The sequence below is a fragment of the Pipistrellus kuhlii genome, unplaced genomic scaffold, assembly GCF_014108245.1.
Source record: "Pipistrellus kuhlii isolate mPipKuh1 unplaced genomic scaffold, mPipKuh1.p scaffold_m20_p_6, whole genome shotgun sequence".
Lineage (NCBI taxonomy): Eukaryota > Metazoa > Chordata > Mammalia > Chiroptera > Vespertilionidae > Pipistrellus > Pipistrellus kuhlii.
In genome coordinates this window covers 25,550,614-25,567,770 of record NW_023425562.1, presented here as the reverse complement: position 1 = coordinate 25,567,770, position 17,157 = coordinate 25,550,614, and the positions used below count along the sequence as shown (strand labels likewise).

Below are 17,157 nucleotides of genomic sequence, written 5' to 3'. Positions count from 1 at the left end.
GGAGTGACATAACACAGAGGCAGAAGATCATGGTTAATCCTTGAAGATCCTACTCAATTCCAGGATTTCAGTATTTTAAGATTTTTTTTTTTTTTTGGGGGGGGTGTTGGCTTTTTGGAAAGGAATTTTTTCAAGCAGAGATTGTAGGTTTTTTTGTTTGGTGTCATCTTATCATGTAGGTGAAGTAACTTGGGTACCCTGAGGGTTAAATAATGGTACTCAGTTTAACATGGTGAGTACTAAAACCAGTATAAGAGCTCTCAAATTTTCAACAGTTAAGCCAGGTCTTCATCAGACCTACTGCTCCTCTCCTGACCTGTGGATCTCTTTTCTCTTTCTTCCAGACAAACATTCTTTAGGGGAGTCAAGATGGTTTAATTAACATTCTTTTTCATGTCAAGAGAGGCCTTTTTGCTAAGAGGACATGTGTGCGTGTGTGTGTGTGTGTGTGTGTGTGTGTGTGTGTGTGTGTGTGTGTAGGAGAAGTACTGTAAGTGGAGATGAGATGAGAGCCCAGGTAATACCTTACAGTAGATGTGAGTGGTAGCTGGGGGTTTGTGTGGGACAGGAGAAATCACTACTTTGTGTCCTTCTTGGCTGTTGAATGCAGGTGGCAGTCCTCTCTCGCCAGTGAAGTGAATCTTTTCTTCCCCCTCAGATGATCTGCTCACCACTTCTCTACCTCTCACCTTCTCGCAGCAGGTGCCTGTGCGTTTCTAGCAGAATGTCTTGTCATCTTCTTGGGGAACTGTTTTGGGATAACACATGTGATTTTTCAGAGAGAAGTTTTACTCTTATGAGAATCATACTCTAACACACTGTGGACCATCTCTAGTAAAGTGGGCTTGTGAGGTGATGTGGCTGCATCGGTATACTCCAGGGGAGGCCTTGGTCAGAATCGTGCTCCAAGGGTTAGGCCCCAGCCCTCATATGAGTAATGGTCCCGCAGACTCTTGCTGCCTCAGTTGCCCTGACAGAGAGCTGCTGTGTCAAGGTGACCCTTCTGTGCATGTTGGGAGCCTTTGACATGGGCTCCCTCTGAGCTTTCCATTCCTGCTGAGGTAGAATGTGCTGCCTTTTCCTCATCTCCTAGGCTGTCAGCAGTCAGGAGAATCTGGAGATGGTGGAGGCAAGTAAAGCCAGGAGCCCTAGGGTGTGGCTGCCAGGGAAGTGCAAAAACTGCCTTCCCAGGAACTTTTCTCCCCAGGACTTTTCTCTGTTCTTTGCCCAAGTCTCTGTGTTTTCCAGAGGCTCAGATGTCTGAGCTGCATCTGGTCAGCTGGTAGTAGGACAGACTGATGTGCCAGTGTTGGGCTCCTTTTCCCATGGCTCTGTGGGGTGCAGAAGAGAGGAGGACTCAGATCTTTGAGCTGATGGACAGAGAGAGCGCTGTCTACAGGAACATGTGCAGAATTCTGTGTTGTTTCAGTGGGAAAAGCATGTTTCTTCTGCTGTGAATACTAAGGAGATGATGAAGACATGAGGAGATGGAGATGACGGCAATGGTGATACCGAGGAGGGTTGGGGCTGTAAGGGAGGGAAGGGTTGTAGGAATAAATAGACCTGTGCAAAATCTCCCACATTTGACATTTAGTTTCCCAGGAAGTTGATGATTCCCTAAAATACTGAAAACACTGAGTTTCTGGTTTGAGCTAGAGAATCTCCCAGATTTTTCTGTTTCAGTTTGTTGTTCCCACTTATTTGTGCTAGAAAAGGTGGTGTACCGTGGGACTTCAGGGACTTTTGATTGCCCACCTTAGGACTTTTTTTTTTAAACTGTATTATTTTATTTTTTATTTTAAATACATCTTTATTGATTTCAGAGAGGAAGGGAGAAGGAGAAAGATAGAAACACCAATGATGAGAGAGAATCATTGATCAGCTGCCTCTTGCACACCCCACATTGGGGATCAAGCCCACAACCTAGCCATATGCCCTGACTGGGAATTGAACTGTGATCTTCTGTTTCATAGGTCGACACTCAACTACTGAACCATACCAGCTGGGCTTATAACTGTATTATTTTAAACACAAGAGGGATACATACTTTGAAAAGGTCATACATGTTCATTAAAAATTTTTTAAAGATTAAAAATTAAAGCCCTTTTACCCTCCCCGCCACTCCAGGCTCTCTAGGGAGTGGGGACCAATGGGGATCATTGTGGGCTCTTGTCTCACCATGCCCAGTCTGTGTGGCTTCTTTCCTTGGGAAAGAAGAGAGAGAAAAATGACAGGGCAACTTTGTCATCTTTGTCAAGCAAGAATGTTGGGAAGAGATGAATATTCTTCCCCCAACTGTTCATTTTTCCTTCTCAAGCCTTGTGCTGTGTGCTGCTAATGTATTTGATAAAGTTTCTCTCCTTTTCTACTGTCTGTATTTTTTACTTCACAGTTTGAAGCACAGCATTATAAAGGAGAGGCAGGAGGAGGGAAAACCAAATGGCATGCTGGGAGTTCTGTAAGGAGATCACCACAGCGGGGCTTCCCCTGGTCTCCCATGCATGTGAGAGGGCACTCATAGTGAAGCCCAAGCTGTGTCTCCAGAGATGAGAGTTAAGGTCTCCGAGCCATAGAGATCCCAGCACTCCATGGCAGATATGACCTCACAGTGTTGGTTCTTGAGTGGCTTTTCTATGTAGCTATAAAGAGGGAAAGAGCCGAAAACGGTTTGGCTCAGCGGTAGAGCTTCAGTCTGTGGACTGAAAGGTCCCGGGTTCGATTTTGGTCAAGAGCATGTACATTGGTTGCGGGCACATCCCTGGTAGGGGGTGTGCAAGAGGCAGCTGGTCAATGTTTCTCTCTCATTGACGTTTCTAGCTCTCTATCCCTCTCCCTTCCTCTCTGTAAGAAAAACCAATTATATATATATATATTTATATATTTGAGGGAAAGACATAACCTGTTAAAACCTTGTCATTTTTAAAACAACAGAAAGTAGTTCTAGTAAAGAGCTTGGGCTCTGTGTTGTCAGTCTGCTTCTCTTGCTTTCAGGATCAGCCACAAGTTGATCTGGAAAACAAATTTGTCCTTTTTAATGGATACCTTCTGTTCCTTTTCCCCAGCTGGTTTTCCCTTTGTAGCAGGCGGCAGTCACAGGGTGTGAATGAATGTTCTCTCTCTTTGCTTCCTGAAAAGTGTTAAGCTCTGCTCCTGGCCCTTTATGCCAGCTTATGTGTCCCAAAGGCAGGGGCTGGGCCTGAGTTACTTCTTTGCCCTCCTGGTGTCCAGCACACGGTCCCCTGGACCCTGTGGTCAGGGAGGACCTCTGACATTCACAGATAACAGCTACCTAGTCACTGCAAACAGACATTTGTTTTTTGCAGGGATTTAGGCTGGGCTATGGTTTATGCTGCTCTGCATTCAATAGGGGCCTCTGCTTGATTCAGGCAAAAGCCATGCTGTTTCTGAGAATTCCAAGTTACTTTATGCCTTGGACTGTTGTTCCCATGTCCTGGAATGTTCCAGTTGCTGCTTCCCCCAACTTAACAGGAAAACTTTCAGGGTCAGCCTAGCTTATCCTCCTTTAGGAAGCATTGCTGGCCCTCCCAGGGCGCTTTCTGCCACACTATTCTCTGAGTTTTGTTTACCTTCGTGCTTCTCTTCCATTACCTAGAATCGTGGTTGGCAAACTGCGGCTCACGAGCCACATGCGTCTCTTTGGCCCATTGAGTGTGGCTCTTCCACAAAATACCACAGCCTAGGTGAGTCTATTTTGAAGAAGTGGCGTTAGAAGAAGTTTAAGTTTAAAAAATTTGGCTCTCAGAAGAAATGTCAATCGTTGTACTGTTGATATTTGGCTCTGTTGACTAATGAGTGTGCCGACCACTGACCTAGAAGAGCGGCCGCCAACCTTTTGTTTCTCACGGACCACCAGTGGCCTACGGACCACCGGTTGGTGACCGCTAACCTAGAATACAAATTTCTTGAAGGTAGAATCTGTGATTAAGTAATCTCTGAATCAAGCTTTCAGCTAGGAACTCGGCAGGGACTAAACAAAGGAAGAAAAGAAGAAAAGGTATGGAATGACTAAAGGAATCTTTTCTCTGGCTATGCTTAGCAGATAGTGGGTACTGTGAGCTGTAAAACACGTTTACAAAAGACAAAGGTTACCAGTAACAGAACTGATGGTATAGGGTCTTGAGATGCCCGGACAAACTGCATAAGCTTTGTTCTAAAAGATATTTATTTCCTTGTGGTCTGGTCATATATATTGTCATAGTATTCCTGGGACAAAACGTGGATCTGTGATACTTCAGAAAATGGAAAAGAGAAATGACTGTCTAAAGAGGGGTAGAGGGGGTCAACAGGGGGAAAAAAGGGGACATACGTAATACTTTGAACAATAAAGTTTAACATATATATGAAATTAAATAAACCTACTTTCGAAATTTTGAAATATAAATTATAACTGAATTAATAACAAAAAAATCTGTTAATTTAATTATAAGCAAAATTTTGTTAAAAGCCTTTTAAAATTAGCAGGGTATTAATTTTCACATATGACATATGGACCGGAAATTTTGTCCATTAAATCTGAAGTCTGTTAAATCATAGTCTGCAAAATCGAGGGCTTATTGTATTAAGCACAACCATTTACCTTGGCTCCTTACCCAAGCCCAAAGCAATAGTTTGTTATTTCTTCATTCTTAAATATGGGAGTAGGAGGGGGACGATCCCATCAAGAAATCAGCAGACATTTGATAACTTTTTCTGACATTATCAGATTAAAATGAGAATAAAAACACTAGGGGAGGAGGAGGATGGTGGCAAATTTGTGATAGCTGGAAAATAAGCCTGTGATCTGAAGGCAGTTGGCTAAGCTGATCAGAGAGAGCTGGAGTTCAAGCCTACAGCATGGAAGCACAGAAAGAGTAGGGCAACATCAGGGAGCCCCAGTGCATTCCAAAATCAGAGGAACCAGGCACCTGTGCAGATGGGTGCAGGGGGTGGGGTAGAGAAAGTCTGTGTGAGTAGTTAGATTCCTTCCTCACCTATATAGTGTGGTAATTGCACTTCCTCACACTGGTAGAAGACCAGTGGTTTATCCTCCAGGTTATCACCTGGTGAGATTAAAGTGGAAGGACTTCGTACTTCATGTGGGGAAAACAGGCATCACTGAGAATGGTACATCATGCTCTAGACCAGGTGAGACCCTTTATACCTGCTTGACTTCAACAGCATAGGCATAACCCTTCCAGACAAGAATTAAACCATTTCTTTATGCAAAGTTGAAGAGCTCAAGTGAAAAGCTGCATAAACAGTGAAAGTTGGAAGTTCTTCAGTAAAATGTTCCAAACCAGATCACCCTTCCAATTGACAAATTGCTCCACAGAAACAGATTTGTTACTGCTTTATTCTTAAATATGAGGGGACGATCCCATCAAGACATCAGACATTGGATAACCTTTCTCTGACATTATCAAAATATAAACCAAAATAAATATAAGACAAAAACAGTCAGCTTCTATAGTCCCAAACAATCAAATAGAGAAAAAAGGAACACAGGAAACAATGCAGGGGAATAGAACAGTTAAGAAAAAAAATCCTCAGATTAGAGGAAATATTGTATTCATAAAATAAGAAGAGGAGTTGTTAAAAAATAACACTTAGAAAAAGAGAGCTCTTAGAAATTAAACACATGATACAGAAATGAAAAATTCAATTGAAGGGCTAGAAAATAGAGTTGAGGCATTCTCCCAGAAATTAGAACAAAAAGACAAAAAGATGGAAACTAAGAGAGAAACATTAGGATCATCAGATTCTTTGTTTAGGAGGTCAAACATCTAAATAATAGCAGTTCCAGAAAGAGAAAACTGAAGAAATTATTAATGACATGATTTTAGGAAGTTTCCCAGAACTGAGGAATAAGAGCTTCCAGATTTAGAGGTCCCATTAGTTCCAAGTCCATCAGCTTTTCAGAATAGATTTATACTTGGCTACATCTTCATGAACTTTTAGAACATAAAGCACTGAAACTGATCCCACGAGTTTCCAGAGAGAAGGACATATTATCTATTGCTGCATAACAAATCATTCCCAAACATAGTGGCTTAGAACAGGGAGTGGCAAACTTTTTCTTAAAGTATTTTAGGCTTATGGGCCACACAATATAGTCACCTCTGCTGCTGCAGCACAAAAGCAGGCATAGATTATACCTAAATAAATGGTTATCACTGTGTTCTAATAAAACTTTATATACAAAAGCACACGGCCACTTCAGGGCTACAGTTTGCCAACCCTGGCCTAGAACAGCATTATGTTTCACAGTTTCTGCGGCTTAGCTGGGTGGATCTGCTTCTTTGAACATTCATGTAGCTATTTACAGGGTTCAGTTCCTAAGGGCATTGCATCAAGGGCCTGAGTTCTCGCCACTTGGTTCTCTCCAGAGGCAGCTTGCTTCATCAGAGTGAGCAGGTTCTAGAGAGCATGAGCAACACAGAAGCCGCCATCTTTTGTAACCTAAGAAGTAACATCCCATCACTTTTACCATATTCTCTTTGTTAGTAGCAAGTCACTAAATCCAGTTCCTGTTCAAGGGGAAGGAGTTAGAAGGGCGCAAACCCTGCAGAGGGGAATCGTTGGGTCCACCTTAGAAGACTACATAATTCAAGAGGAATAGAGAAGAGGTTTGTACAAAGGGTTAAGAATCAGAGTTGTCTCCAGTCAACAGCAGCATTGGAAGCTACAATGGAACAATGTCTTCACAATTCCTAAAAGGAATAAACATTAAATTCTAGAAAAAACAGAGCTAAACTATAATAGAAAGGAAATATAATTGCTCACCTGTGAATAACACTGTAAACACTAAATTTTGAACTATATAAATGTTATGACCAAACCCACTGGGATGATGGGGCAAGGAGAAATATGCATGGAGGTATGTATATGGGAGCTAAATCCTAATCTTTCATAGTAGTAAATCAGTAGATGGCAGAATTGGAGTCATGGATACAGATACTTGAAGAAATAGCTAAAATAATCTTGGCTGTCTCTGGGGAAATGGGGAGAGTTGAGGCAAACATAGATAGGCTTTACATATATTTGATGTTAATAGAAATGAACTTTAAAAAGAGGACATCTAAATGCAGCATGGTATCTGGGATTCGATTCTGGAGAACAGAAAAAGGACAATAGTGAGAAAATGTAAAATTTGAATAGTCTTGAGTTTAATTTATAGCAAAGTTAGCTTTTTCGTTGGACAAAAGTACCATATTAATGTAAGATATTACCATCAGGGCAAACTGGGGGAGGAAAATGTAGGGACTCTGTATTCTCTTTGCAACTTTTTTTTTTTTTTCAATTTAAACTTATTCCAGTTTAGATTACTTAAGAAAAAAGAGAGAAAGGCAAGATGAAGAAGGCTCAGTGTTGATACTCTCAGGCTACTGAGTGGATTGTGGGTGGGAGGGTGAGGTAAGAGGACAGGCTCAGTTGTAGAAATTTCAGAGAAGTTTGTGTATCCAGGTGCATCAGTGATCCTGTGGACGGGACCCTCAGATGAGAGACCCAGGAGAGTGAGCCACCTGTCCATGCGTTATTGATTGGGAGCAGTTGGAATGTGTCCATGGAACATGTCTGGGAGGGGAAGAGAAAAGGACTTAGGACAGAATTCTAATGAATACCAAAAACATTAGGAAAAAAAGTGCTATTTTTGCAGTTTGAGGTTTTTTCCATTTGTAGTTCTTTGTATTGATTCAGTTATTTTTATGAGACCAGTTACTGAACTTCTACATTATATTATAATTTTAATCAAGGGCTAACAAACTTCAAAGCCTGTGAAGCAAGGCAGAATTAATTGGGGGACACTGACATTGTATGTAGATAATGGAGAATGGTATGAAGTAGAGCAAACTGAATTGTGCCTACTCTGCCCAGAGTGGGGACTCCAGCTGATTGTTGCTTCATAGGAATGTGGTCTAAAAGGGACACTTTGTTTTCTAAGTCAGAAATACTGAGTTTTAGGTGAAACCTCCCAATTTTAGACAACTTTAGTGTTGGCAATGAATTACTTTCAATTTTTGCTAACCAAATAGAACATATCTGTTGACAAAGAGTGGTTTACAGGCCACTTGTTTGTGACCTCTATTTAAATTCTTTCCTGTGTGTGTGGCCACTTTCCTGTTTTTTCCCCTGCCCCAAATCTTTATCTGTGCATTTAATCTGATTTACCCCAGCAGATTGGCAACAGAGTGTTTGCTGAGGCTGTTGACAAATTTGGACTTAGGATATTCCTACATGGTCCTGTGTCTTATAGCCTGGTGGCCCAGACGCACTGGCTTACTGATGTAAGCTGGACGCAGTTTGCTTAAAGGGACTTTATTTATCTCACGGTTGTCCCTTGTCATTGATGACCATGTCATAGGGGACAGGGCCTAATTTCATGCCAAAGTGAGACAGTGTGGCCCTAAGACCTGTGGAGCTATTATTTTGGCCACAAGGTTAATCTAACCTGGCAGGACTTGTTCTTCTTATAGCCGTGCCAGAGCACAGCACATCTTCCTTTCAAGTATTTGCAAATGAATTTCTGTTTTTATTTCTACCTCCATGCTGCTGGTGGGAGTCTGAGAAAAACATAGCTTTAGTATTAGGAGGAAAAAATGGGAACCCTCAAATGAAGTTTAAGGACCTGCCATTTTCCAGTCTTGTGTCCTGGAAGTTCTTTGTACATATAGACATCATAATGGCTCTTTTCCAGATTGTTCAGGCATATTCTCAGTCCTCCATGAAGTCTTAGAAATACCAGATTTTCTGGGATGTATTTGGCCACTCTCCAATTCAAATTTGGAGATACAGATTTGGTTTCCTACCCTCCCCTTCTCTCTGTGGCCTGATCAAAAGTTTTCAGTCCATATGACTGACTTTGGAGGAAAAAGCATTACAAGTATTTTTTAAAATATGCTTTTAATTTTTAGGGAGAGAGGAAGTAAGGGGGGGAGAGGAGGTAGGGAGGGAGGGAGAGAGCGAGAGCGAGAGCGAGAGCGAGAGCGAGAGCGAGAGAGAGAGAGAGAGAGAGAGAGAGAGAGAGAATATCATCAATGTTGAGAGAGAATAATTGATTGGCTGCCTCCTGGAATGCCCTCTTCTGGGAATTGAGCCCGCAACCCGGACATGTGCCCTGACTGGGAATCAAACAGTAATCCTTGTTCATAGGTTGGTGCTCAGCCACTGAGCCACTCTGGCCAGGCACAAATATTTTTCATGTGATCAGTTACCAACCTCACATTAAAGATTGGAAAGATCATATTTTTCTGGCTTCTAGTATAGCTAAAGAATGTTTTCCTATTTATTTAATGTCTTTTGAGTTGCATCTCATTTTTTGCTTAAACTTTATGATACTTTTTGTGGAAGACTTTTTCTTTTCCCTATTGATTGGCATTTTGGGATTTATTTTTAATTTAAGTATAGCTGGCATACAACATGATATTAGTTTCAGGTGTACTATATAGTGATTTGACATTTATATACATTACGATGTAATCACCACACTAAGCTAGTAACCAACTGTGCAAAGTTATCACCTGCCATTTTATATATACATTTGAATTATCTATTATGTTTTGCCTCCTCATTCTGGAGGTTTCCTGTTGGAGGCCCTGGTGTATGTGGCTTCTCTTCCTCCACACAGTCTTGGAACTTATCATGATTATATGTACATAATGCCTGCTTTTTATATTGTAGTTCTGAACAAGTTCGTCAAAATTAACTTTGTAAATATGAATCTTTTTTTTTTTCTGGGAGTCAGCATGGTGTTGTAAAGGAATATGGAATTTATAATTATAAATTAGATCAGGTATTTTGCGTGAAATTTCTTACCTAGAGCAATCAGTGGGTCAATAAATTTTACAATTTAAAAAAATAAAGTTTTGAAATCAGATCCCTATTTTGACTTTTACTGGTTAAGTAATCTTGATTGGGCAAGTCAGGTTGCATCTCTGAACACTGGCTTTCTCATTTTCTTGGTAGGGATGCTGTCCCTATTTGTTGACCATGCTAGATTGTTATTAAGGATTAAATGAGGTTGTGAGTAAGTCAGTTCAAAATTGATGTCAATAAATTACATTGCTGCTGTTATTTTAAAATATGCTAGGGCAGTTTGCTTTCTGAAGAAAACATAATGAATATGAATGGTTACCTTACTTTAATGAGTTTTCCTAAAGTGGCAGGTACCTCTACATTGTAATCTCCAGTGAGAGGAAGGACTGAAAGAAATATCAGTCTGGCCACTACAGAGGGCTTTTATCTCCATTAGCTCCTTGAATCATCACAAGTGTTTGTTGCGAAAGGCCTTAGCTTTATTTTTGTAAATGAAGACAGGAATGCCTGGCTGGAGAATCGACTCTCCTGATCTGCCCAGGGCAGTCTGAATGTCCATCGATTGGCCTGGAACGTGCTGGATCCAGAGCCCACCCTCACCTGCTTGTATCCTGGCTAGTCCTAATTCCAGGCCCTTGAGCCAGTCTTAGAGGACTGGAGCTGTCCAAGAGGGTCTCTGCCCAGAGTGAAGCTCAGAGTATCAAGTTGCAGGGCACTAGCTGCAGCTTGAGGGAGCTACCAGGAAGCTCTTAGTTCTAAATTTTTTAAGTAGTCATCCAGATGGGAGACTAAATGGGAAAGAGTCCAAAATCCAACTCAGTACTTGTGGGATCTAGGATAGAATTCCCCCAAAGGGATTGTTTTGAATCCAGCATTAGACTTAGCTAACTTTGCTAGGCTTATTCCACCAAGAATATTGATGTGTGGCTTTTCTTGATTTTGCGCTTCTGGATTGAAGTACAGTTTTTGAGGATGGGTTATTGGCCTGAGATCATATGTAGTACAAAAGAAATATAGATAGGGAAGATCTCTGTATATTTATAGAGAGAGAGCAGAGGGAAAGACATGGGTATGCTTTAAAAGGGTTGGAGGAGGTTCTTTGTGACCCCCCTCCCTGTCTTCTTAAGGGAGTTTGTCTGTCTCTGATGAATCTCAGATAGGAAGGATTTTATGAATCTCACCCAAACTTAGGAGACCTTCAATTTGGTATCCTAAGCCCCTTTATTGCAGGGTTATGTTTTTAGCAAGGCCTTGTTTTATTTCCTGCGTAATCCTTAAATCTTGGTACTACCCAGGGTCATATCCACTTTTATTGAATAGAGATATGATTTCCTACCTTCCCATGGCTTCAGCTGTCTTCCCTGCACTAAGGACTCCTAATTCTGTGGCGTGTCCAGGTCAGATTTCTCTTTCTTGTCTCCCTAATCTGCTATTGTCTTGGTGTTCTCTAAATGGGTTCACAGTAATCTAGAAACCTGGTTAGCATCCCGACTCCTCCCTCTCTCTCACCTGGTTACAGTTACAAGTCCTATTCACTTAACCTTGAGTTTTCCCTTTTAAATCAATACTCTTTTCTTCCCATGATCACTCTTGAGTCATGGTCTTAGCTGCTGCTTTGTGGGCTCCTGGCCCTACCTGATCTCTCTGTCAGTAGTCTTTGTTCCCTTGGGATCCATCCTCCACCATGTCTCCCCCCACCTCCCCCTTAATGATCTATCAGAAACATGTCTGATAATGCTACTCCTTTGGTCAAAACCTTGCCAGGCTTTGCTTTATTTCTGTGACCAAATCCCCAACCTATTGCTTAGCAGTCCAGGTGCTTAGGCCTTGATCCAGCTATTCTCCAAATAAGAGACCTGAACCCCTCCTGGAGGCACAGCACTTTTCACCATTTGCAAAAGACTCTGCGATTCCATTTCTCTGGGCTCTGCTTAGAATGTACTTTCTGCTTCAAAGATGCCTAAGTTGCCAGTCCTCTAGCCAGGGAAAAGATGTCTGCTGACATTAAGCTCAGGTGTCTTCTTCTCTCCGTGGGCCCTTCTGATCCTTGCTTCTCCTCCTCCTGCCTCTGCCTCTGTCCCCTCCTCTTTTGGATCATTGTATATTACCAGGTCAGGGCTGTTGTTATTTGTATTGTTTCCTCCAGCAACAGTATAAACTGTGTGCTTGAAGTGGATTTGTCAGAAGAATGACAAGAGTCCCCCACAGAGCCAAACACACAGAGGCTTTGTCACGTTGGACATGCATAAACAAACAGCCAAAGGTGGTTGTATGGACCGGGGAACCACTGCTTGGCTCTGTTGGGGCAACCACCTTCATTTCTCACAGCTCACATTTCCTTTACAGGAGATGTGCCCAGTGATGGACTTTTCCAGCCAGCCAGTTATCATTAGTAAGGGAATCTTGTCTCCCTCTGGAAGGACCTGGCTTCCAGAATCTTGGGATTCCTTGAGATGTTTGTTAGGTGTGGGCCTGAGAGATTAGGACAGAGGAGATTCCCATTGGCTTGTTCTTGGGCTCAATCCTTTAACAGACTTACCTACAGCGATGGGAGCAGGGAATCTTGCATAGGCATTGGGGAACTCATTATTGAAAGAAGTCCTACTGGGGACCTTTTTTTAGAGTATGGAAGCTCCTATACCTACCACTCTGAGTGGTTTATGGTTAGTGAGCTCAGGAATATGCCACTGCAAAATGTTCTTGCCTGTCTGTTTTAATGACTGAAAGCCAGAAGGCAGCAGAGCACTATAGAAAAGAGGAATGTGGTTTTGTTTTCTCTTTACAGTCGAGTACCTTGGGGTTTTTGCCAGATAGATTTTCTCTTGCCTTTTTTTTTTTTTTTTTTTTTTTTTTTAAGTGAAAAGCTTTCCTGGCAGATGTCAGGGGAAGGAAAAAAAAAAAAGGCCTAGACTTCCTTTCTCTGTCAGCTGACTGTGTGTTTCCACACCTGAGCTATCATTTAGAGAGGCCAAGTGCCTGGGACTCCCTGGTTCAAGGACACCTCTCCGTGCATCTGTGCGTGATCAGCCCTGCAGGGCACCCCCACCATGGTCCCCACTGTGGTCAGTCAACTGCTGTCCAGCTTACTAGTTCATAGTCTTGCTGTCCTCTTTGCTGAACTCCTTGCAGTTCCCAATTTTGTAGGTGGCATGCAGGGCTATGTATTTGAGCCTTCCTCTTCCCCTCCAGGGACTTCTGCCTCAGCTGGCCTGCATTCCTCTCCTCTGTGCCCTGTGCTGTGCTGCCTCTGGGGTGTGGGACTCTGCTGTCAGCCTGGGTGCCCATAGCCCTTTTCCTATTTGAAATGCAGTTTCTTTAGGTCTTGGTTGAATGCTACCTGGGGACCATAGAATGTGCTGAGGAACACCTCCCACCACCAAGTTTTGATTTTTAAGTCATCTCATCCCATCCCAGTAACATCAGGCCAATTATACCACCTTCTATAGGGGAGAGGCTCTGAGGGAGGAGGTGAACTGCTCAAAGACAGAGCCGAATGGCTGCCAAGTCAGAATTTCAACCAGACTTGTGAATGCCTTCCTTCTCTTTTTTCTTTTATGTAGCTCTCTTTCCTGATCTTCATAACTGTAACGAATCTCTTCTTCCTCTGAGTTCTTATGCATTTGGTGGCACTAACAGTAGAACATGGAACTTCCCACTTCTAATGGAATTATTATGGTTGAGCTTCTCATCTTCTCATGTGCCTTGGCAGACATTAACTTTGTCTTCCACAAAGCCCAGCCCAGCCCCTCACCAGGTTTCCTGGCTCCATACATGCTTGCTATGTGCATGAGCATTCCGCTAAGTTCCAAGTCAGTCTCCCAGAGGTGACCAGATCCCCTTGGACAGCCAGACTGCCTTTCATTGTGTTTATTACTTGCACTGGTTTTGACTATATTAAAATGTATATTTAAAGAGGAAATAAATGAAGGCATATGAAGCGATGGCCTATCCATGTGGGCTCCAATGTTCTCTAATACAGATCACCATGGCAACATGGTAGCCTTCACATTTCACCAGTTAAGAAAATGAACTCTCCTGCCCACCAATGCTAAGCCGATTGGCCACCGGTTTACCCAGTGCTCCCTGCAGAGGTTTCTTCCTGAAAGACAGTGGACCTCATTACCAGGAACCTTTCCTTGGTCGGGGGTCAACAGATAGCAGCCCTGGCTCCTTTCATCTCCCGTGTCTCCCTGTTGTCTGATTCCATTCTCTGTGGCAGCCTGGTTTCTCCTGCCACAGGCCTCCTGGCATTGTCAGTAGGTCTAAGAAGGCCTGAGGTGAGCTGACAGGAATATCAGCCAAGGGGCTGTGATCTGCATACCTGCTTTGTCTGCTCTCATTCCCATGCAGAGCCAGGAATGTGTGAGGATGGATTTTTAAGGATCAGTTTAGCAGGTCAGCTTGAAGCTTCTGGTATGATTCAGGCAGCTCTGTGTTATCTCTCAGCCATGTCCATTTCCACTGGTTGTCCAGTGTCCAATGCAGTCTATGGGTGGCAGACTCCAGCTTCCCTTTCTGCAAAACCAGCCTTCCTTGAGCCTCAGCTAGGTCATGATGGAAAGGCGTAATAGTAAGCTCCGGGTTTCAGCCCCCCCCCCCCCCCCCCCCGGAGAAAAAGGGATGTATATATATATTTTGGTAACAGAACACATTAAAGCCAAGTGCAGGTACAGTGGACCTGAATTTTGACAGTTGCCCAGGAAGGCATGGCAACATTCTTTAAGACCATCAGTCTTCGAATGATGTGTGGCCAGTACCTATCCCTGGACAGTTTAACTTCCCTTGCCCATTAATTAGCAAAGGATGCCTTGCTAGCCAGGTGTTTGGATATTGCATGAAGGCATTTCTGGTTGTGTGTTTTTTGCCTTCTGATATTTCAAATTGTTGATTTGATTCTCAGAATTCTCTACTCTACTGTTGAATCCCTGTATATTATTCTTTATTTTCAACTGTGTATGGTTAATTTCTGACTGGTTCTTTTCCATGTGTTTGGCATTCTCACTAACATCCTTGAAAGTCTCACTAAGTCCCTTGGAGATTTCTAGAAAATTCTTGAGTAACCTTATAACTGTGGTTTTGAACTCTTTTGTCCAGTAGTTTGCTTTTTTTCCATTTCTTTAATTTGTGACATGTTTCTTTGTCTCTGAATTTTGGCTGCTTCCCTGTGTGTGTGTGTGTGTGTGTGTGTGTGTGTGTGTGTGTTTTGTTGTTGTTGTTTTTCCCCCTTGTGTTTGTTTTTATGTATTGGGTAGAGCTGCTATGTCTCCTTGAGTTGGTTGAGTAACCTTGTGTAGTAGGTGTCCTATAGGGCTCAGTAGCTCAACCTCCCCTGTCACCTGAGCTGGGAGCTCTAGGTGTACCCCTTTGTGGGCTATGAGCACAATCATATTGTAGTTGAGACTTGATTGCTATTGGTGTCACTGGGAGGGATTGACCTCCAAGCCAATTTGTTGTGAGGACCAGCTGCTACTACAGTGGGAGAGCTGCTATGCGGGAGACACCCCTCTGGAGCAGGATTTGCTTCAGTGGAGCTTTGGTGCTCACTGAGTCTGCCCCTTGAGTGTGCTGCTTATGGATATGTAGAGTTGTAATCTGTATGATCTGACACTGACCACTGGGTACACTGGCTCTTGGGTCTCCAGGGAGGTGCAAAGTCAGCCATTGCCTGGGGCACCCAGCGGGAGCTATAGAGAGATCTGCAGATTTCTCCTCTTTGTATCCGGTTTGGAAGTGCCCAGACAAGGCCCAGCTATGAAGTAAGGCAGGCTGGTGCTGGTGCCAGGTCTTAGGCCTTTTATTGATAGGTTTAGGGCTCCCTGACCCAGCTGTAGCCTGTTGGAGATTTTCAAGGACAGGCCATTCAAATGCAGGCAGCTTGGGTGGGGTTGTAAATTGGATGAGGTGGGGTTTTAAGGAATCACCAGGGTAGAGCAAACAGAAATGGCTGCCAGTCAACCCCGAGATTAGGGAGGTCCCAGCACAGGAATAATGATCCCTGTGAGTACCTCCCTTTGTGAGAAAGCCACTCCCAAGTTTCTGCTCCCATGTAAGACAAATGTGTCCCCCACAGCCTTACCCTGTTGCTGGAGCTCAGAGGAAGCAGAACCTTGTAAGTTTAGTTCATGGTGCCAGCCTTTTAAGAGGAACAGTTGTGTCTCCAGCATCCTCTGTGTCACTGAGCTCCAATTGCACTGGTTTTTACAGCCCGTAGTTCTTACTGCCCATAGGGACTTATTTTCCCAGCCCTGGGACTTTGGGCTGGGGTCTGGTGTGGAGCTGGGATCCCTTGCTCCTCTGGTGGCCTCTGCAGAGATGATCCCCCTCCCAATTAAAAAGGGTGCCAGACCAGCCTGTTCTGCACCTCCAAACTCCTACCAGTCTCAGTGTGCTTCTTCTTTACTTCTCTAGTTGTAGGACTTCCATTCAGCCAGCTTTCTGACCATTCTGGATGATCATTGTTCTGTATTTTAGTTGTAATTTTGATGTGGTTGTGGGAGGCCGTAAGTGCAGGCATTTGCCTATACAGCCATCTTCAAATTCATGGATCTTAAGTCAACAATTCCTTACATGTTTATATGGGTATAATCACTACCTGGACCAAGGTATAGATAATTTTTTTGCATCACAGAAAGTTCCTTTGGGTTCTGTTCTAATCTGTATTCCCCCAAAATAACCAGTATTTTGACCTGTATCACCACATTTGGTCTGCCTATTCTTGCACATTGTATATGTGGAAGTGTACATTATAGTATTCTTTTTCCCCCAACTGCTTCGGGTCTTCATATTGTCTGTGAGATTTATCTGTATTTTTCTATTGAGCAATGGTTTTTCCTTTTCCATTTCTATGTAGTATTTTATTGTCTGAATAACCATTGTTTACTGATCAAATCTATTAATACATGGTGGGCATTTATGTTATTTATAGTTTAGGACTATTATGAATAATGATGTTATGAATATTTTTGTACATATGCTTTGGTGTACTTAAGTATTTGTTTCTGTTGAGTATTTATCCAGAAGTATATTAAATAGCTTTCTCAAGTGGTCGTATCAGTTTACATTCCCTTCAATAATGTATGAGAGTTCCAGTTACTCCACATCCTCACCATAATTTTATATTGTCAGTTGTTTTAATCGAACTATTCTGGTAGAGGTACAGTGGATTTAATTTACATTTCCTGTCGAGGGTTGTACCTTTTCAAATGTTTATTGGTCATTTAGATATCATCTTTTATGAACTGTCAATTCTACTCTTTTGCTCATTTTGTAAAAAATTGGAATATCTTTAAAAAAATCAATTTGTAGGAATTCTTTGTATATTTTGAATTGAGCACTTTGTTGAAA

The 17,157-nt window shown here is 42.6% G+C and overlaps 1 protein-coding gene across 5 annotated transcripts in view; it reads left to right on the top strand.

The window, feature by feature from the left end:
* Window positions 1–17,157, top strand: part of CHCHD6 (coiled-coil-helix-coiled-coil-helix domain containing 6) — a 195,763-nt gene that overhangs the window by 51,691 nt on the left and 126,915 nt on the right. For 3 of the 5 annotated variants that reach the window (XM_045574359.1, XM_045574361.1, XM_045574362.1), the window contains exon 6: window positions 4,829–4,839. The exons of the other annotated variants lie outside the window; for them this stretch is intronic. In XM_045574359.1, the coding sequence (XP_045430315.1) occupies window positions 4,829–4,839 (11 nt within the window). The remainder of the gene's footprint in view (window positions 1–4,828; window positions 4,840–17,157) is intronic. 5 annotated transcript variants of the gene reach the window in all.